Genomic DNA, 22,063 nt, shown 5'->3' on the forward strand with positions numbered 1-22,063 from the left:
AGTTGAACATGACTGCAAATGACTAAATAACAACACCTCCCAGTGTCATTGTGCAGATAAAATGACATAATAGTTGTAAAGACCTTTTCAAATCTTATGATGGTACATAAATACTTGTTATTTTAAGCAAGCCTGGAAATATTAAATTATGAGGGATAGGGGTAAATATGCATAGGAGTCACTTTTTATGAGAGTGAGATGTTTATATAGTCACTTTCCCTCAGGGTTCCTATCATTTCCACCTCAACAACCATTTCCTCTCTGTTAGTGAGAGGTGGTTGGAAAATAGAATTTTCTATTTGCTCCTTCTCCTCATTTACATATTCAGGAGGAAAAAGCTAGACACTTTAAGGAGGAAAAGTTGCCTATCTTATGAAGAATGAAATAGTAGATACCCAGAAGGAGTCACTTTTTATGAGTGAGATGTTTATAATTTTGCCATAGCTAAATAAATGGTAGCTGGGTTTCAAGAGTGGACTGATTACCTTCTTGGTAACTAAAGGAATGCAAAGAATGGCTCTCTATAGTTCAAGTTGTAGAGGGTACTAAAGGAAGACTTTAATGCGGGAGGGGGAGGGGGGAGAGGAATATGAAGAAAAGGAGGGAAACCCGACACCAGAATGTCAGAGAATGGAAGATTGTCACATATTGGAACAAAGGACAAAAAGAGAATGGTTGTACAAAAAGAACATGAAAAATAGATCTGAGGATCTTTCTGCAGAGTCCACTGAGATATCTGGGAGGGAGGAGAGATTTGACAGTTTACACTCCTTGGATGAGCTGGTAGTCCCAACCACAGTAATTCCAGTAAGCTGAGGAGCACCAGACCTGGCCATCTGTCCTGTTGTTGTGTCCTAAAAGTTACTGTTCCATCCACAGACACTGCCCTCAGACCTGCTGGTGTACCTTAAGGACATTGAGGTTTTGCTAGCCATCTGGGTTTTTCTTTTATTTTTTTTATGATACCTTTAGGGTTTGGGAGCCTTTGTATGTATCCTACACCTGACTTTTTTTACATGTGTGTCTCCCCAAATTAGAATATTTGTGTCTGTAGAGGAAGGAGTATCCAACTTTTTTGTTTATATATTCATCATTTAACATAGTACTTGGAATACAACATATACACAGTATTTTGTTACTTCATTTATTGGTTACTTCTGTGTCTTCATAATTTTATTCTTGAGCAACACCTCTTTTTCCTGGGCAAGTTTAACCCCTCCTGTGGTATTTTTAGTTCATAAACCCCAATTTTTCTTTCTTCTGAACTGTTTGCAAACTGTCTTCCTAAAATCTAGGGTACATAGAGATTGTGTCTACTTCTCTATCACAAATTTTAGGAAGAAGTAGTCACTTTCCCTCAGGGTTCCTATCATTTCTACCTCAACAACCATTTTCTCTGTTGGTGAGAGGTAGTTGGAGGATAGAATTTTCTATTTGCTCCTTCTCCTCATTTATATATTCAGGAGGAAGAAGATAGACACTCTAAGGAGGACAAGTTGCCTATCTTATGAAGAATGAGATAGTAGATACCCAGAAGTTGTCAGGTGTGAACATATATAATAAAGGGAAGAGGAAGTAGAAACAAGTTATAAAAATCAGCAGTTTCCTGCTCAGGAGGTATGAAGACGTTATTTCCCAATTAGATATCAACAATACAGGGTTCTACTGCTTTCCCCAAACATACGTACAAAACATAACAGATATTTTCTCAAGACATCCAAATGGATGATAATTACCTATTTTTCATCATTTCGCATAGGCAGAAATGATATGTTAGAAGGAACCTATTCTCCAGTGTTCTCCAATGAAAGAGAGGGATACAAAGAAAAAATGGAGAGAGAGAGAAGTAAACAATTATCTAGGAAGGGGACATCTGAGGTAGAGATTTCAATTTTGTGGCTATGGCTTAAACCAGAGGCATAACAGATCCTGGGCCAGAGACGAGATACATCTGACAATGGTTGCTAAAAATGTATTTCCCAAGTGTCATGCAAATCTAATAAAAATGCTTACTAAAATTTTAAAAGGATGGAAGAGGGAGAAGAAGCCTAGATAGTTTTACACATACCCACATACACACATGTGTATGTGTATATATATGTGTGTGTATACATATATATACACACACACATATATATATATAATCTATATATATCTACGTATATCATCTATATATCTATATCTATATCAATGTCTTACGCAAGCTAGATACCATGGAGAGTTGCTACAAAGAACAAATAGCAGTTGATATACCCAGAAGAATGATTCAGTAGAGAAACCCAAGACCTTAAATATCTATATGTAAATGCACCATATTTAAGCCAAAACCAGAAGGAATTAGAGAAAGGCACAGATGGCATGATCATGAAATTTGCAGATGACAAGAAGTTGGGAAGAATAGCTAACATGGTAGAATAGCTAACATGGTAGATATCAATCAGAATCCAAAAGGATCTAAGCAGGATAGAGCATTGGCATAAAAGTAATCAAATGAAATTCAATAGGGTTAAGTGAAGGGTTTTGTACTCAGTACAACAATCATTTTGTCAGTAAAATATAGGATGCAACTATTTAGCAATTGGTCTGAAAAAGATCTGGTGGTTTTGATGGACTATATGCTCCATATGGGTCAGGAGTATAATGTAGCAACCCAAAAAGCTAATGGGATCTTGAGCTTGGCTTTTGTGAACAGTTAAGTGATAATTCTGTTGTACTCTGCCCTCTTCAAACTCTCTTGAATATTGTGTTCATTTCTATGCACACGGTAGTTTAAGAAGGAAATTAATCAGCTGGAGAGTGTCCAGAAGAGGGCAACCAGGAGATTGAAGAGCTTTAAATTCATGTCATAAAAGGTTTGAGTGAAGGAACCGAGAATGCTTAGCCTAGAAAAGAGAAGATTCAGTGGGGACATATCTGTATTCATTTGAAGGACTTTTATTTGGAGGAGGAATTTGACATGTCTGTTCCTTTCCAGAAAAGAGAACCAGAAGAAATGAGTAGGTTGAAAAGAGGCTAATTTGGGTTTGTTGTCAGAAACAGAAAATATAACAAAACAAACAAAAAACTTCCTAATGATAGGAACTGTCCAAAAGTAGAATGGGCTTCCTTGAAGGGTGAAAGTTTTCAAGAAGAGTTTCATTTTGCTAATGTCCCTTCTAACTTTTGGATACTATTCAGTTTACAAAATAATTAAAAAAAAATGTCTACCAGGTGCAAAGCACTCTCTTAGATTCTAGAATTATAAAGATTTTAAAAAGGGGGGAAGGAAAGGAGATATTCTCTGCTTTCAAGGACCTTATGGTCTATTGCAGTATAGGATTTATAATTTCCAAAACATTTTTTCCTAATACAAAAACAAAGAAACAACTATGACATTGATGGTAAAATGTCCTCAGCCCTGTTTGGCAAATGAGGATCATAGAGCTTTTAGTATAGAAGTTATATGGTCATGTTGTGGTTCAATTGTTTCAGTCGCATCTGACTCTTCATTATCCCATTTGGGATTTTCTTGGCAAAATGAGTTGACATTTCTTTCTTCAGTTCATTTCCAAGATGAGGAAACTGAAAAAAAAAAAAAAAAACAGGGTTAAGTGACTTGCCTAAGGTGGCATAGCTGGTAAATGTCTAAAGCTAGATTTGAATTCAGGTATTAGTAGACTCCAGATCTGGCACTCCATTAGGTTGCCATATGCTACCCTATATGCCCATAGTTATATGGATAATAGATATTGAGCCAGAACTCAAATTCTAAGCTTTGTGTACATTTCATTGTAACACATTTTTTTTTGTATATAACAGACACAGAAGCATTACATTCAGGCTAGCCAGTTTAGTTATGAAGAGATGCATCATAGGAACAAGTTGGGATAACCTTCTTGATTATCTTTCAGGACCCCAACTTTCAACTGTCTTGCTAGTGGTGTTCTATCTGGAAATTCCTTTGGTCTATCTAGGAAATCTCATTAACTGAAAGGGAAGAACAAAGTTGAGATTTAAGAATAATATGGCTTTAGAGCTATGTAGGGTATTAGTTCAACAGTCTTTTAGTAAACCCTCTGACTCCAAATCCAATATTCTTTTCATAGCATCCCTTTCATAACATCCCAGACTTTGAAATCTTATAATTAAGAGTTGGAAACGATCATCTAGTTTAAAACTTTGCAGTTTGCAATTGATGAAACCAACGCCAAAGGATCCATTCTTCAAAAAACTGACACTTTGTATTAAGTTCTTACCTGTCCAACTAGAACAAGCATCGTCCAAAGGCAAATGAGGTTGTTTCAGGGAGTGGGGCTACGCAGGCTGATATTTTTCCAATGAATTCCTGAATTTCTTAGAATATCTTTTCATAATAGCCATGCTTAGTACTTAACATTTCATCTTAACTTTGGCCCTTATGGCAAACCCATGAGAGAGTCAAGCAGACAAGGTGAGGAAAACGAATCTCAAATAAGTTAAAAGACTTGTTCAAGACCATATGACAATTTTAGCACTAACTTCTGGGGTTTTACCTCCTCATTCAGTGCTCATCTCTCTAAAATATATTTTATCTATAAATGGAAATAATACTCCCTCTGCTGGTGATCAAGGTGCTAGTGGTGATTTTGTATAATTGACAAAAGGCAATCATTTATATAATTTTGTATATTTTAATTATAATCTTTTGTATGATTAACAAAAGGCAGTCTTTTCACACAGAAGTCAGTCATTGCAAATATACAATAGTATGGTTACGTTTTAAGGAAACAAGTATCCATGTTAGGATAGTGAGTTAGAGTCGGAGCAGAAAATTTTAATGATTATAAAACTTGTGTTTGGTCTCAACTGTTACATGACTCTGAGACATGGAAAAGGCGCATATTTCTAGAAAGTCTCTTGAAAATAGATAGGAAAATATGCAATTACTCTTTGATAGTACAGAAATAGATATGACTGAATCAAATTGGATTGTGAAAGCCATTATTAAATTTTCACTGTCAGATTTACACCTTAGAAATCAGCAATCATTACAATGCAGGTTGGTTTCTTGCTTTGTTAATTATCTAGATTTAAGAACGTGTTTATAATTCAAATACAACTTAAATGTATAATGAATTCTTAAAAATATATATTGAGAGTCTATTATTAAACATTTATCAGCAAATCCCTTCAAACAAAGCAACTTGTCAGAAATCTCCCAATGCAAATACATAATGACCTAAGCCACCTGGATATTCAGGGACTAAATGATGTTAGGTTGACTCTAGAAAAAGATTAGGTGTGATGGGCAGGAATCTCAAAGCACAATTGTTCATCATCATTCAATTTATCACAGTAACACGCTGTGAATATGGCAAGGATTGATAGAAATGTGCCTGACTGGGTGAGAATTGTATAAATTAAAGAAATAAACTCACCTTTGCCTTAGAAATCTAGACCGCTGGATTTTTTCATATTTGGAGCTTTCTTTTTGTTAAACAATAATTCTGTTAATACTTTAGCTCCATATAGCACCACAAACTCAGAGTTTGTACAAGAGAATCTTGTAGTAAGATCTTCTTACTAACTCTAGAAGATACGTAGAAAATTATTATCATGCTTCTTGCACAGAAAAGGAAAATCTAAGTGAATTATCTGAAGTTATCCAGCCAGGTAACTCAAGTCTTCTAACTCCAAGTTTCACACTCAATCCAACATGATAGTACTCTACTTTTTGAGACAGTGGCAATTAAGCAAGATGATATCTAAAATCAAACAGTTGATAGGGTATAAATGTCAGAGAATACATTTAGATCCAGGCTATTCTCCTTCATTAGCAATGGAAATTGGTGTTCATAATGAAGAGCCTGGGGCATTTGCAAGATGCCAAAGTACTTTTGATAAAAAAAAAAAAAAGTTAAATTATGTTCAATATAGTTTTAGTGTTATGAGTATTTTATTGTGTTCTGACATTGAAAATTAAAAATACGTGTATGAAAGATACTACAACCATAAATTGGTATGATTGATATGTAAGCTTTTTGAAGGCAGGGATCATTTTGGTTTTGAATCCCAATGACCTGGTATATTTCTGACACATAGTAGGTACTTAATAAATATTTGATAGTTGATTAATGACTTCTAGTGACTCTTCGGATTCTGAGATTTTGAGGGGGAACTGAAATATTTCATTTCCCAATCATTCAGAATACATGAGGAATTATTGTGTATGCATCATGTATGCCATATATATATATATATATATATATATATGCCCTGTGATAAGCCCCATTTTAAGGTTTTATTTCATTATTTTATTTATGCTGATTTCAGTTGCATATATTAGTTCTAAGAAGTCTCGTAAAATCTAAAGGTAGGAAAGCTTTCAAAAACTTATAATACAATGATGAGACTTCAGTTTCTCTTCACTGGTTGCTTAACATTTTAAAGTGTTTAGATGCTTTAAGAAATTTCCAACCTTCAGAGGTGATGTGACCTTTTTTCATAAGAAACATCCAAGCTACATAGAAAATAGAGTCTAAACTACAAGCAAAACATTTTCACTTAGGTAATTAAGTACGGTGTACATGTTCACATATATTTGTTCATATAACTATACACACATATATCTTATGGTGAGATAAAAAAAAGTAGTTATGAGCCAAAGAGTAATTAGTATATTTTTCAGCCTGCACAAAAAAACGATGGTTAAGTGTGTGGTTCAGAAGATAGTCCTCCAATATAAAATGCCCATACTTTTGCAGTTGTTAGCATGGGAAAGTAAAACATCTTGAAAAGAGTTGCACAGAATGGCAGGTGGAGACAAGTCAGTTAGTCAACTGATACTTTTCAGGCACACACTGTTTGCCATGCATGGAGTTAAGCAGTGGTAATACAAAGAAAAGCAAAAAAAAATAGCTCCTTCCCTAAAGAAACTTACCTCATGTAGAGACAGCATTCCATATAAGAGGTCAGTGGCTCCTCACATATGTTGGTACTAAATTTATAGATCTGTACCTTAAGAGTTGCAATGGACCTTAGACCTATCTTCTCCTCTAAACTCTTAACTTTGCAGCTGGGAAAATTGAGACTCATAGAGATTAGACAACATGCACAAAGTCACAGAGGTAGGAAATGACAGAGCAGAAGTGTGAGCCCAGACTGTCTGCCCTGAAGTTGCCCATGCTTTACTTTGTGACGGTTCTTGACATAATAGCACACTCATAGTTAGCCCTGTATTGACAGATGTAATCTTTTAGACTTTTAACCAGAGCTCAGCTTATAATATTAGAAACAGTAATACTATTTCTAAAAAATGATGCTTTTAAACTTCACAAATGTGTGTGATTTATAAGCATCTTAAATTTTCTGGCTACCTAGGCCAAGTTACCCTCCTGTATTTCCCTAAACACAAAGAGGCAATTCATATTCAGCTAACAAATGAATACCCATTATAATACAACTGGAAACATAATAGTAATAAACAAATTTACTAATGGTTAATCTCCCTTTACAGCATTAGGCATGGTACATATTTGGGGTAACATACACCCAATTAGGACCCAGTAGATGATTCTGGATTAATTGTGCTTGGGAAGTGTGTGTCTGTGTGTGTGTATATATATGTACCAGCAAATATTTAGAGCAAGAGGATTCCTTGAAAATTAGAATTAATTTCAATTGATCTTGTATTGGGACATAAAAGAACATAAATCTCTTCCAAGACCTAGCTAGCTGGTTATAGGCCAAATTAATACAAAGAAATGATAACTTGAGCAATGTGTCTTCCCATACCTGTTCTGTCTGGATTTCATTTCATGCCTGCAAACTTCGGCCCACCTTTGCTGGGAGTTTTTTGCCTTCTCTACAAAACAACAACTACTACTACTACAGAAAATTACTACTGTTGCTGCTGCTGCTGCTGCTGCTACTACTACTACTACTACGACTACTATTACTATTACTACTACTACTATTACTACTAATACTACTACTACTATTATACAACTGCTACTAGCAATAATAAAAATGATGATAATGATAGTGTTGAATTGCACTCTAACATGTTTTCTCACTGAATCATCACAACAATCCTGTGGAGTTGGTAATATTATTATTTGTAATGGGCTGAAGCTCTTGAATCATTGCACTGAGATCCCAAGTACTTGAGGCTAAATAGTAATTGGACAATACTCTATTAATATATGCTTAGAGAAAGAATGGCCCCGCCCACTCTCTGTGTAAGTTTGATTGTGTAGAGGATTTGGTGGGGGAATGTGAAAGCCCAGAGGCACTGCTGGCCATATTTGTGTCGCAATTGCTCTCACTTCTTATTGCCATTCCTCTTCACCTTTGCAAAGAATAAAGAGCAAGGATTTTCGCTCATTCTGACTCCGGTTGATTTTAATATACTCTGAGTGCTAAATACAGTCATCATCAATTATTCCCATTTTACAGAAAAGTAAACTGAGACAGGATTGCCCATGATCATTATGACAATTTAAAGACAGAATGTGAACTCTTATTTTTTTTCTGACTCCATGTCATGCTCATTATCCATCTCCCCTATAGAATGTAAAACTAGTTTTATCTTTGTTTTTGTATCCCTAATATCTAGACATAAAAGTCTCTTAACAAATGATTATTGATTGGTTACCAAAAAAAAATTTGAAAGGTATTAATAAGCTTCTGAGGAAGATGTGAAAACACACTGATTCATTCATAGGCTTACATTTGGTTAGTATTACCCAAAAAACTGCTTGAGAAATAACCCATTCTTTAAGAAGTAGATATTCCTAGACATTCTAAAAATCCCTGCATAGAAGAAACAGTGGAAGAACCTTGTTGGCTTGTTCACATAAACGAAAATAGAGACAGTTTACAGATTTGGGTAATTGAACACTAATTGGTTAACAAGGGCAATAGAAATCACAACATTTCTGTCATCTAAGACTTTTCTCCTTCCATTGCAATCAAATTGATTGGACTAGCCATTTAGTTAATTGATATTCTGGCCTCTTACTTTGGTTTCCTATTGTGGCAGATGTATTGAGGATTACAAGCTTGGTGTGGATGGGCGCTCCTGCCAGCTGATTACTGAGACCTGCCCAGAGGGCTCCGAATGTGGGGATGGTCGGGAGCTTCCTATGAACCAGACTCTGTTTGGAGAGATATTTTTTGGCTACAACAATCACTCCAAGGAAGTGGCACCTGGACAAGTGCTGAAAGGAACATTCAGGTGAATCCTGCAAGTGTGGACTGAATCACCCAGGGAAATTATGTCTTCTTTTTCTTTGGAGAACCATAAACTTATTAAACAATCTCAAGTGGGTAACATGGTAATGCCTGAAGTTAGAGAAATGGGACAACTACATTTTCAAGGTCCTCAATAAGTCAAGTGTTCATTATTTCAGTATCCTAGGACTGCTTGGGTAATCAGAGGTGTTAAACAATCATTTACCTTATCCCTTTTGGAATTGTATATTCTGTCTAAACTGCACCATATCTGTGAAATGTGTATGGAAGTGGAGTTCAGACATTTATGATATTATAATAATGAGGTGTCATCTCATCTTCACTGTGTCCTTAGCATGTGGTTAGGTGCTGTGGGGAATTTGCAGCCTGTGGAGAAGATACAGTCCTTGCTGAAAGGGGATTACAATTTGTGCATAAAACCAAGGTTAAAATTATACAAGACCCAATTTAACTTGTATTTTTGAATACACACATTCACACACATGGGTGTCTATATTCATGCAGATGTATATACATACACATACTATGTGTGTGTGTGTGTGTATACTATATATTGAACATTACTTTTGCCTCTTAAAATGGCATACCATTGTTTCATTCATTATGTTGAACTTTGTGGCTTCATGACCACTCCCTTTTCCAGTCAGCATTCCTCTAAATGAATCCATACTAAATTCTTCCTTAGAATGTTCGCTCCCTGAAAGCAAGGGTGACTCACTTCTGTATTTATATCACCAAAACTTAGTAGTGCTTGGAACATAGTGCTTTATATATGCTACTCATAATTCACTCATTCATTTCTGCTTTTGAGATATTCAGAGATGATTCTGGTCATTTCTCTTGAAGTGGGAGAGTAATCTACAAAAGTTAAAACTATTTGAAAATATATGAGATTTTGACTTCTCTAACAGGGATTCTAAAACATCATCCATTTGTATGAACCTTTCTTCAAATTTCCCTTGGGAATTCATCTGTTGATTTAAGAGAAGAAATGATAACAATGGTAGGATATGAGATTTATGACTTATTAGAGCCTATATTGATGTCTGGCTTGGGCATCAAGGCTTTGTTCTTTTGGGAATTATGCTCATAAAGAAGCACTTTGATTAGTTATCATAGCCAGGTCCTTGCCTGAGATTCAGACAGGAAAGAGACCATACCTATGTTAATTCTCTTATCTGAAATCTTTATATCTATTCCTTCAGAAACAAGCCCTGAAGTTGAGAGCAGTTGGACAGAAAGGCCCATGTTGCCCTTTAAGCTTCCTCTGCTCTCGGTCCCTTCATAATCTTTTCCTATTCTAGCTACATTTTCCATAGGGCTCTTCTTCCTACATAAAACTAAGGCAAGATGGCTAGAAATTTGACATACTGTCCCAGAAAAGAATTTTCCCCTAAGGTTTAAAGAGGAGTATAGCTCCAGAGAAGTGTGTTTACCATGAATGCATAGAAATCACTTAAGTGTTCCTCTTGTTTCTTTTTCCAGGCAGAACAACTTTGCTCGAGGCTTAGAGCAACAGCTGCCAGATGGCCTAGTAGTGGCCACTGTCCCTCTGGAGAATCAGTGCCTGGAGGAGATCTCAGAGCCCACACCAGATCCCGAGTTCCTGACAGGTGAGTGCACCTGCCCCTCTATGACTCCAGGACCCATCTGAATGAGGACAGTTACTAACATGGATACCATTGTTAGAATTTTTAAATGTTGGTTAGAAAAGCAGAATCTTGATCTCAGATTTCAATGGTGAAGAGTTCTGAGGTATAAGAACTCTATTTCAAAAGATTGTCAATATCTCTGTAATTTACAGTTTTAGAGAGTTGTTCGTTCTTTGAGAAATTAATTGATTTACCCAGAATCACCAAGCCAGGATGAGTCAGAAGTGGAATTTGAATTCAATTCTTCCTGATTTCTGGGACAGTTAGGTGGCAAGGTGAATAAAGTGCCAGTCCTAGAGCCAGGAAGACTCATCCTCCTGTATGACTTTGTTTGCCTCAGTTTCCTTATCTGTAAAATGAACTGGAGAAGGAAATGCCAAGCCACTCCCATATCTTTGCCAAGATAAATGTCAAATAGGGTCATGAAGAGTTGGATACAACTGAAATAACTGAACTGATTAAGAACTTTCTGACTTCAAGGTTAACTCTAGAAATTATACCGATCTACTTAGTAGTAGTAGGAGTAGGAGTAGGAATAGGAGTAGGAATAGTAATAGTAGGAATAGGAGTTGGAGGAGGAGGAGGAGGAGTAGTAATAGTACCAATAGCTATAGTATCAGCAACAGCATCAGCAAATCATATTTCCCAGTACCTGTTCTTACTTATCTTAAAAGGATGTCCTGTTAGTGGGTGATCGATAGACTTGTATAAGGTAAGTTGGGAATCCATACATCTTCTGAATTAACTGAGTTATTTTACAGTTGAGGAAACTACCTAGTCTATAGACTCACAGAGAATTAGTTACAAGGGCTGTGCCTAAAATCTGTCCCCCTTGGGTATTTTCCATGAAAAAGAACGTTTTGGATCCCTTTGGAACCAAACAAGAGACGACCAGGCCATGTCATGCATGAAGACAGAACAATTACCCTGGCAGTACACTGGTTTATGTGTTTCCTGGAAAGGGTTTGAGGCTACTTGCTTCTGGTCTCTAGGAGCTAGAACATATCTACATATGATAGATGGTGGTGGGTTTGTATAAGCAAGGTTTTTTTCCCTCTCCAGAACTCATAACTTTAAAGTGTTCTTTAACTTTGAGTTTTCAGAGGCAGCAAAGGATAGCAAAAAATTGATTTGATATCATTGAATCTAGGATAAATCTTGCATGTGCTATATCATATCTGTTACTCTACAGCACTTTGCCTTTCTGGGCCCCAGTTTCATTATTTGTAAAGTGAGAAAATGGACTAACTGATTTCTAATGTCTAGTTGTATTCTAATATTCATTGACCTTATTAGTCTTTACTCCCATGTCTCTTATTCTGAACCAAAGGGTATAATTATTGGAACTGGAGGATGAGCATAGGTATCTACCAGCTATCAAGTCTGTACCTGGTTATGATCTCTGAAATTTCTAGGATCCATATTAACAATTGGGTGAAAGTGAGGGCTATTATTGTGACTGGAAAATGTGATCATTCAAATAATTATTTGGGTTTTTCCTTGAAATGGAGTGTTATTTGGAGAAAGAAAGAAAGAAAGAAAGAAAGAAAGAAAGAAAGAAAGAAAGAAAGAAAGAAAGAAAGAAAGAAAGAAAGAAAAAAGAAAGAAAGAAAGAAAGGAAGGAAGGAAGGAAGGAAGGAAGGAAGGAAGGAAGGAAGGAAGGAAGGAAGGAAGGAAGGAAGGAAGGAAAGAGGGAAGAAAAAGAGACAGAGACAGACAGAATGCTTTGCTGTGTGTTGATAGGAAGATGGTCTCCTTTTAGCTAAAATTAAAATCCATTGCCTGGGAATATTCAGAACTTTACCCATGACCCCACATGGTCTTATTACCTTGTTAACCATAATATTTTGCTAAGAGTAGACTGCTGATGCTTTGTATTTCTTCTTCCTAAAGGAGGATATGAAATGACACCTAATAATAATGTAAATTCTACTCAGCTCATAGATAGCCTAAGGCTTTATTTAAAGCATCATCTAAAAAGTGCACCAGTCACAAGGATACAGTGGGAAAATGTTTCTGGAATAATAGAAAAGAGGTTCAAATCCCACATTTCATATGTGTCCTAACTGTGGAAACTTAGGCAAAAAGTTTAGTATCTGGGCCTCAGGTCTTCCTTCCTCCCTCCCTCCTTCCTCCCTCCTTCCTTCCTCCCTCTTTCCTTCCTCCTTCCTTCCTTCCTTCTCCTTCCCTTTCTCCCTCCCTCCTTCCTTCCTTCCTTTCTTCCTTCCTTCCTTCCTTCCTTTCTTCCTTTCTCTCTTTCTCTCTCTCTCTCTCTCTCTCTCTCTCTCTCTCTCTCTCTCTCTCTCTCTCTCCTCTCTCCTCTCTCCTCTCTTTCTCTCTTTCTTTCTCTGAGAAATGAGGAGACAAGATAGACTGGCATTCCTTTTATCTCTAGATCTATAAGCTAATGATCCCAGGAGTCTTGCTTTTATTGTAGGGAGAGATTGAATGGCTGCCCCACACAGACACATAAGAGGGCTCTGAATAATATGACTTTTTTTCTAAAGCTTTCTGAAAGTAATGGTGGATGAAATTGGGGACATTCTAAAGCAGTACGATCTTATGTGATACCTGGAAATAAAGAGAGACTTTTGCTGTGGTTGGGACCTATCCCAAAACTAGAATGCCTTCCCCTACTCGCTAGTTTCCCCTACTGTGAAAGATAGTTAGTACTAAAGATAGAATGATGTCTAAATGTGATGCTTTCATTTTTATCATCTTAAGGGAAGACAAACTTAAGCCTAGTATGTTTGCCACAGGTAGGGAGTTACTGAGACACTATAAAACCTTCTGCACTGCAATATTTCCATTAACTTTAAAGCCAAATGAAACAGCCTTGTTTCTATGTTAGCTTGTAACCCACTTATGGCTGTAGGTGAAGAAAAGAATAAGAACTGACCTGAGATCTTTTATCAAGGTTGACATTAGGGATTCTCTAAGAAAGGGGATCAGAACAGACAGCTTTCACTAAAAGCCATCTGTTGACAGCAAAAGGCAATGCTGTCTAATGAAGAAAGCTCAATACTAAAGTTAAAAGACATGGGATCTTGGGCTTGATTCAATAGTGATCAGCTATGTGACAGTGGACAAGACACTTTCCCATTCTAAGCTTCAATTTCTTCATCTTTAAAAGTAGGAGTTTGAGATGATCTCTAAAATGCTTTTCATTTCTAGTAGTTGATGGGTTTTTTGTGGAGATCTTCCTTCATTTTCTTCTTTTTCACTTGTCCTCTGACAATCTATTCAAAGCAAATTGACTGTTTAATTAGAGCTTGCTCCATATGAAGACAAGACAGTGAATTCAGTACTAATTTGGAAGGGGATTGTGCATGATATCAGGAAAACAGTGTAGCCCATGTTAGAAAAACATAGGGACTTACAATTAACCAGTTCCTAGAAGCACCAAGACACCAGGTTCATATTTCCTTAAGTCAATAAGACTTCTGTGAATGTTATTAGATAGAAGGAAAGGGATGGGAGAAGTGAAGAAGGCTCTCTTTTGGAATGAAGCAAAGGGATGGCAATGATTTAGGCTTGCTAGATATTTCCCTCTCTGTGTACACATTTTGATGTAATGATACAATATCTGTGCAGGAAAAGCTGCTTCCATTCAACATGCCCTTTGGCCATGTTGATAAGCTGCTCTGAAGTAGGAATATGTCTAGTACTACTAGTATACCTGCATGCTTTTCTGACTAACTCAATGAAAGCTCCTTCTTCTTCTTCTTTTTTTTTTTAATACCATTCTCTTTTCCTTAAGGTGTGAGTACTTAATAAGTAATAGGAATCTGCCAGAGAAAAATGTCTTTCCATGACTAGAATAAAAACAATAATTGGGTTAAAGTCAAGTGGTTTTCTTCTAACTGAATAAATATCAAAATATTGATTTAGTTGTGTTTCTTCTTGAGATTTCACCCAGGTCCAATGGATCATAGCATCATATACTTAGAGCCAAAAGGAATCTTGCAGATCATCTAGTCCAGCACCTATTTTAATTTTTTTTAACCCATGAGGAAGCTTGGATTTCAGAGAAGTTAGAAGACTTGTCCATACTCCCAAACCTACAGATGAAAGATTTAGGATTTAAAACTAGGTCCTCTCTCTCCAAATCCAGCACTCACTCCATTATACTATTACTATCTATCCATATTGCTGTCATCCTATAAAAGGTCAGGGTTGAGTGGGTCTCCAATCCTTTCATCCCAGGACCTTGTAGGGCTTAAATCATACCTCTATATGAAGTTTATTTTCTTTTTTTTCTTCCATTTCTTTTTTTGATTTTAATAGTATTTTATTTTTCCAAATAAATGCAAAGATAGTTTTCAGCATTCACTTTTGCAAAACCTTGTGTTCTGAATGTTTCTCCTTTTCCTCCCCTCTCCTCCCTCCCCACGACAGCAAGCAATCTGATATAGGTAAAACATGGGCAGATCTTCTAACCATATTTCCATATTCATCATGTTGCTCAAAAGAAATCAAATCAAAAGGGGAAGATATAAGAAAGGAAAATAACAAGTAAATAAATAATAACAACAACAAAAGAGCAAATACTCTGCTTTGATCCACATTCAGTCTCCATAGTTCTTTCTCTGAAGGCAGATGGCTCTTTCCATCATATCTCTTTTGGGATTGCCTTAAATCACCTCATTGTTGAAAAAAGCAAATCTATCAGAGTTGATATTATATAATGTTGTTACTGTGTACAGTGTTCTCTTGATTCTATTCATGAAGTTTATTTTCAGAAAATGAATGACCCTAAGATTTGAAGGCACTTCAGGGGTCATCTAGTTCATACTAACTTTAAGAAGAATCCCCACTATAATGCTCATTGAAGATGGTAGGCTGTCCAGTCTCTCTCAGTGAGAAGGAACACTCCACATCTTAAGGGAGCTCCACACAATTATGGATCTAATTATTTGAATTGGGGGAGGTGCTTTTACCAGTCTTTAATCTATTGTTCCAAGTTCTTCCCTCTGAGGTGAAATGTAATGAGACCAAACCCTATTCCACAAGAATAAGGCTTGGTGCCCCATGATACATGGGCAGATACATGAAAACAACTTTTAGTCAGTTTTCTTATGGAATATTCTTCAAGCCTCTCAAAATCCTGCTTATTTTCTTCTGGATTTATTTCTTCTTAGAATATAGTGACCAGAACTGAATATAGAAATCCTGATGTGTGAAAGAGGCTAGGTTCAATAACAAATATGCTATGTACACTTTCCAAGTACTGTTTCTTTCTTACTGAAGCTGAGAACACATTAGATTTTTAGGGAACACAATCCAGATTCTTATTGAGTATCCACTTCAGAGAACCCACTTAGATCTTGTTCATAGCAATTATAACTATGAATAACAATTCTTCCTTACATTCTGTTTTGTTGTTCAGTCATTTTTAAGTCATGACTGTCTCTTTGTGACCCTATTTGGGGTTTTCTTGGCAAAGATCTTAAAGTGATTTGCTATTTCCCTCTCCAACTCATTTTATAGATGAGTAACTGAGGCACTTAGAGTTAAGTGACTTGACTCAGTTAATACAATGAAATAGCTGATGCTAGATTTGAACCCATGAAGAGCAATCCTTTTTAATCTAAAGCTAAGCACTCTAGCCACTGAACTACCTAGCTAGTCCCATTCTGGGGGAGAGAAGGTGATTGAGCCAAAGTGTAGAACTTTATATTTATCCCTATTTGACTTCATGTTTTTTAGTTTGGCCCATCATTTTTACCTATAAAATTCTTTTTTAGATCACGAATGCCCTTCCTAACTTTGTGCCATCTGTAAATTTGATCTTACAAGAGAAAGGATAGATCTTTGAAGCTCTTTGATCTGGTTGGTTGAGATGAAGGGAGAACAGACGAAGACCCTGGAGGGAGAGAAGCCTGACCCACCAGCCCATGTTGTTCATAGCTTGGAGCACCATTGCTCTCCTATTAAAAGTGTTCTCCAAAGCTGTCCACAATCATTATAAAGGGCAGCCTGTCTGTCAGTCTGGCAAACACTGCTATGTACATTATCATGAATTACAGTACAGCAGAATCAGAAGGTATTAGAGACAGGTTTTCCATTGTCTCCACAGCCATTTTTGATTCATGTTTAGAAGGAAACAAAAACATTTAGCCAGAGGATCTCTCTTGCATGCAACAGACTCATTCAGAAATATCTCCTCTTCTTTCATCCCTCCTCCCCTAGTCTCTCAACTTCCACAAAGAATCTTCAACTGTCCTCATATCTAGCCCACCACATTAGTGAGGTTCAGAATTTCAAGACACATTAGACAAACCCAAACACTAATTTGGTTAGACTTCAGAATTTGTTGAATAATATGTTTGGTCTGAAAATGCATACTTAAAAATAACCCTCTGTTTTTAAGCTATAGAAATATTCCCTTTAAGCATACATGGCACAACATTTTGCAGGCATCAAAAGTTATGTAACTGTTTTCACGACTCTGATGTATCAAATGCCATTGGGAAGGTTTGTCGTTGAACATTTAGGTAATTGAACCGTTTCTCCATGCACATTGTGAAAGTGGGGCTCTTTTTCTTCCCATATTTCTTCCCTTCTTTCTCTTTTCCCCCACCACTACTCTTTCCCCTGCCCATTCCTTATGCTGAGTTAAAGTATAGAAAACTCAATTGTGGTAGAGATGGGGGTGGAGAAGGTTGGGAGGTAGAGAGAGAGAGACAGAGACAGATAAACAAATATAGAGAGACACACAGAGAATAGAGACAGAGGGACACAGAAAGACAGACAGGGAAAGACAGAAAGACAGGAGGGAGAGTAAGAGAGAAAGGGGGAGAGAGGGACAGAGAAGAAGAAATAGAGAGAGAAATAGAGAAAGAAAGACAGAGACAGAGACACATAAAAAGGTAGAGAGACAGAGAAACAGAGAGAGAGAGAAGGGAAACGGGGAGAAAAGGGGGGAGAGATAGGAGAGAGAGGGAGAAAGAGAAAGAGACAGAGAGACAGAGACAAGGGGAGACAGATACAAGAGACAGAGAGAGACACAGGCAGAAAGAGAGATGAGAGAAAAGGAGAGAGGGGGAGGGGAAAGGGAGATAAAAAGGGAGATGGAGAGAAAAGGAGAGGAGGGGGGGAGGAAGAGAGGGAAGGAGGGGAAGAAAGAAAAGGAGAGGGAGAGAGAGAGAGGAGAGACACAAAGAGAGACAGAGAGATAGAGACAGAGACAGAAAGAGAGATCAGAGAGAGAGAGACAGAAGAAAGGAGAGGGAGAAAAAGAGATAAGTAAGCCACAATTGCAGGCTGGCAATAACTAGGTGCTCTGTGACCACATAACAAGTGTCTCTACTTCTCTGAGACTCCACTTCATTAATGTTAGAGTGAAGGGGTTGGCCTGGTGGTCCCTAAGGTCTATGTTTTGTGAAGTGCCAAGGGTTATAACTGAGATCACAGGAATTAATCATTGTTAGCACTGATTAAACTTTGCCTAGACTATTTCATTTGGAATTTACACCATTCCTGTGACAATTCCTGTGACAAAAGTGATTCGAGGATAATTATATCCATTTTAAAGGACAAATCAGTTTCAAGCATGAAATGACTTAATCACAGTTCCAAACACAGGAACAAATGGAGGAAGTAAGAGATCCCAGCCTTCTTCCCAAGGATCTCTCCACTGCACCCCTAAGCTCCAACTCTAGCATTATTTTCCAATTGTTAAGATTCTTTTTTCTAATTATACATATGGAGGTGATGATGAACACATGTTCTTATATTCCTATTGTCCTTTATGCTTTCCAAAGGGCTTTCACATTCATTATTTAGCAGGATTCTTCCAATACTTCTTATAGGCAGGAAGAATGGCTGCTATTTTCATTTGGCCAATGAGGAAATTGAAGTCTCTGAGAAGAGGAGTGATTTATTCAATCTAGCACTGCTGCTGGTGGGGCAGGGCAGGGTTTAGAACCCAGGTTAACTGTGGAGCTATTCAGTGTTTCTTTCCCTTGTAAAATAATGATAAAAAGAAGACTGGCCCAGGTTTTCTGATCCCTCTCATTTTCCTCCACCTTCTCCTCTTCTTCTTCTCTTCCTTCATCTCCTCCCCCTCCTCCTACTCCTTTCCCTTTTATCTCTTCTCCTTCTCCTCCCTTCTTTTTCTTCCTCTTCCATCTTCTGTTCTTCCTCCTCATTTCTTGAAATCAATAACAAGAAAAACTGATAGACATTGCTTCAAAGTAATTTTATGTAAATAGTCTTACTTTTTCTCCCCCTCCTTTATCCTCTTCCCCAAGAGTTCTGTGGCATAGGCAATATAAATACTAATATTCCTATTTTCTAGATGAGGAAGGAGCATTTCAGACTCCAGTGATCTTTTTCATTAGACAGATTGAGCATTTCTCATTCTGTTCTGGCATTTCGGGGGTACAAGCTCAGTAGCATTTGGCAAACCCCAGATGGAGCTGAGCCAAAAGACCAGGATGGGGGTTACAGCATGAATGGGAAATTATTCAATCCACTTCTTTTTCTTTCTTTCTTTTTTCTTATTTATTTATTTATTTTTAATGCACATGGCTTTATGAATCATCTTGGGAGAGAAAAATCGGAACAAAAGAGAAAAAAACATAAGAGAGAAAAAAACAGAAAAAAAAAAGAAATGAATATAGCATGTGTTGATTTATATTCAATCTCCATAGTTCTTTTTTCTAAATGCAGATGGAATTTTCTGTCCAAAGTCTATGGGTATTGCCTTGGGTCACTGAATTTCTGAGAAACAAGTCTTTCATAGTTGATCATCACACATTTTTGCTGTTTATTGTGTACAATTTTTCCTGGTTTGGCTTGTTTGCTCAGCATCAGTTTGTGCAAATATTTCCAGGTCTTTCTAAAATCAATTTGTTTATCATTTTTATAAAACAATAATATTCCATAACATTCCTATACCATAACTTAATAAGCCATTCTTCGATTGATGGGCATTCACTCAGTTTCCAGTTCCTTGCCACTACAAAAGAGGGCTGCTAGAAATATTTTTGTACATGTTGGTCATTTTTCCTTTTTTATGATTTCTTTGGGATAGAAGCCCAGTAAAAACACTGCTGGATCAAAGGGTATGAATGGTTTAATAGCCCTTTTGGCAGAGTTCCAAATTGCTCACCAGAATGTTTGAATTAATTCACAACTCCACCAACAATGCATTAGTTTCTCAGTTTTCCCACATTCCCTCTAACATTTATCATTATTTTTCCCTGTCATATTAGCCAATGTGAAAGCTGTAAAGTATCACCGCAAAGTTGTTTTACTTTGCATTTCTCTAATCAATAACAATTTAGAGCGTTTTTCATATGACTATAGATGACTTTAAATTCATCATCTGAAAATTATCTGTTCATATCCTTTGACCATTTATCAGTTGGGAAACTATTTGTATTCTTGTAAATTTGACACAGTTTTTTATGTATTTTAGAAAAGAAATGAGACCTTTATTAGAAATACTGGAGTAAAAAAAAAAAAATCTCCCCAGCTTTTTACTTCCTTTTTAATCTTGTTTCTATTGGTTTTGTTGTGCAAACTTTTAAAGAACTTTTTAATTTAATGTAATCAAAGTGGTCCATTTTGCCTTTGATAATGTTCTCTAGTTCTTTTTTGGTCATAAATCCTTGCCTTCTCTGAAGATCTGATAGGTAAATTATCCTTTGTTCACCTAATTTGCTTATGGTGTCATCCTTTATGCCCAAATCATGTATCCATTTTGACTTATTTTGTTATGGAGTGTAAGATGTAGGTCTATGCCAAGTTTCTGTTCTATTATTTTCTAGTTTTTTCCAGAAATTTTTGTGAAATAGTAAGTTCTTATCCTAGAAGCTGGAATTTGGGGATTTATCAAATACTAGGTTATTATAAGCCTTGATTATTCAGTTGGGTGTATCTAATCTATTCCAATGAGCCACCACTTTATTTCTTACTCAGTACCAAATGATTTTGATGATTATTGCTTTATAATGTTGTTTTAGGTCTGGTACTGTTAAGCCACCATCCTGTGTATTTTTTTTTAATTAATTTCCTTGATATTCTTCATCTTTTCTTCCAGATGGATTTTGTTATTATTTTTTCTAGTTCTATATGTTTTAGCAGTTTGATTGGCATAGCCCTGAACAAATAGACCAATTTAGGCACAATTGTCATTTTTATTATATTAGTTCAGCCTACTCATGAGCATTTGATATTCTTCCAATTGTTTAGATCTGGCTTTGCTTGTTTGAGAAGCATTTTATAATTGTGTTCGTGTAGTTCCTGGGTTTGTCTTGGTAAGTGGATACCAAATATTTTATTTTGTCTACAGTTATTTTAAATGGAATTTCTCTTTCTGCTTCTTGCTGCTAGGCTTTATCAGTAATATAGAGAAATGCTGATGAATTGTGTGGGTTTATTTTATATCCTGCCATTTTGCTTGAGCTATGAATTATTTCAAGTAGTTTTTGGATGATTTTTTAGGATTCTCTAAGTATAACATCATATCATCTGCAAAGATTAATAGTTTTATTTCCTCATTGCCTATTCTAATTCCTGTAATTCCTTTTTCTTTTCTTATTACTAAAGTAAACTTTTCTAGTACAACATTAAATAACGGTGATGATAATGGGTATCTTTGTTTCACCCTTGATCTTATTGAGAATGCATATAGCTTCTCTCCATTACAAATAATGCTTATTGTTGGTTTTATTTAGATAGTTTATTATTTTAAGGAAAGCTCTCTTTATCCTTATGCTCTCTAATGTTTTAATAGTAATGAAAAATGAATGTATTTTGTCATGAGCTTTTTCTGTATCAATTGATATCATCATGTGATTTCTGTTGATTTTGTAATTAATATGGTCAATGATGATAATTGTTTTCCTGATATTGAACTAACCCTGAATTTCCAGTATAAATACCATTTGATTATAGTCTATTATCCTGCTGATAATTTATTGTAATCTCTGCTAATGTTTTGTTTAAAATTTTGCATCGGTATTGATTAGGAAGATTGGTCTGTAATTTTTTTTTTCTTTGCTTTGGCTCTTCTTGGTTGAGGTAACAATATCATATTTTTGTAATAAAAGGAATTTGGCATGACTTCTTCTTTTGAATTCACTTGTAAATACATCTAGCCCTGGAGATTTTTTCTTAGGGAGTTCATTAATGGTTTGTTCAATTTCTTTTTCTAAAATGAGATCATTTAAGTAATTTATTTCCTC

At 36.2% G+C, this 22,063-nt stretch overlaps 1 protein-coding gene across 4 annotated transcripts in view; it reads left to right on the top strand.

The window, feature by feature from the left end:
• ASTN1 (astrotactin 1) overlaps positions 1-22,063 on the top strand; it is a 508,763-nt gene that overhangs the window by 395,943 nt on the left and 90,757 nt on the right. For all 4 annotated transcript variants that reach the window (XM_051998894.1, XM_051998895.1, XM_051998896.1 and 1 more), the window contains exons 13-14: positions 9,002-9,196; positions 10,699-10,826. In XM_051998894.1, coding sequence (XP_051854854.1) covers positions 9,002-9,196; positions 10,699-10,826 — 323 coding nt within the window. The remainder of the gene's footprint in view (positions 1-9,001; positions 9,197-10,698; positions 10,827-22,063) is intronic.

This window comes from Antechinus flavipes, chromosome 4, assembly GCF_016432865.1.
Source record: "Antechinus flavipes isolate AdamAnt ecotype Samford, QLD, Australia chromosome 4, AdamAnt_v2, whole genome shotgun sequence".
Lineage (NCBI taxonomy): Eukaryota > Metazoa > Chordata > Mammalia > Dasyuromorphia > Dasyuridae > Antechinus > Antechinus flavipes.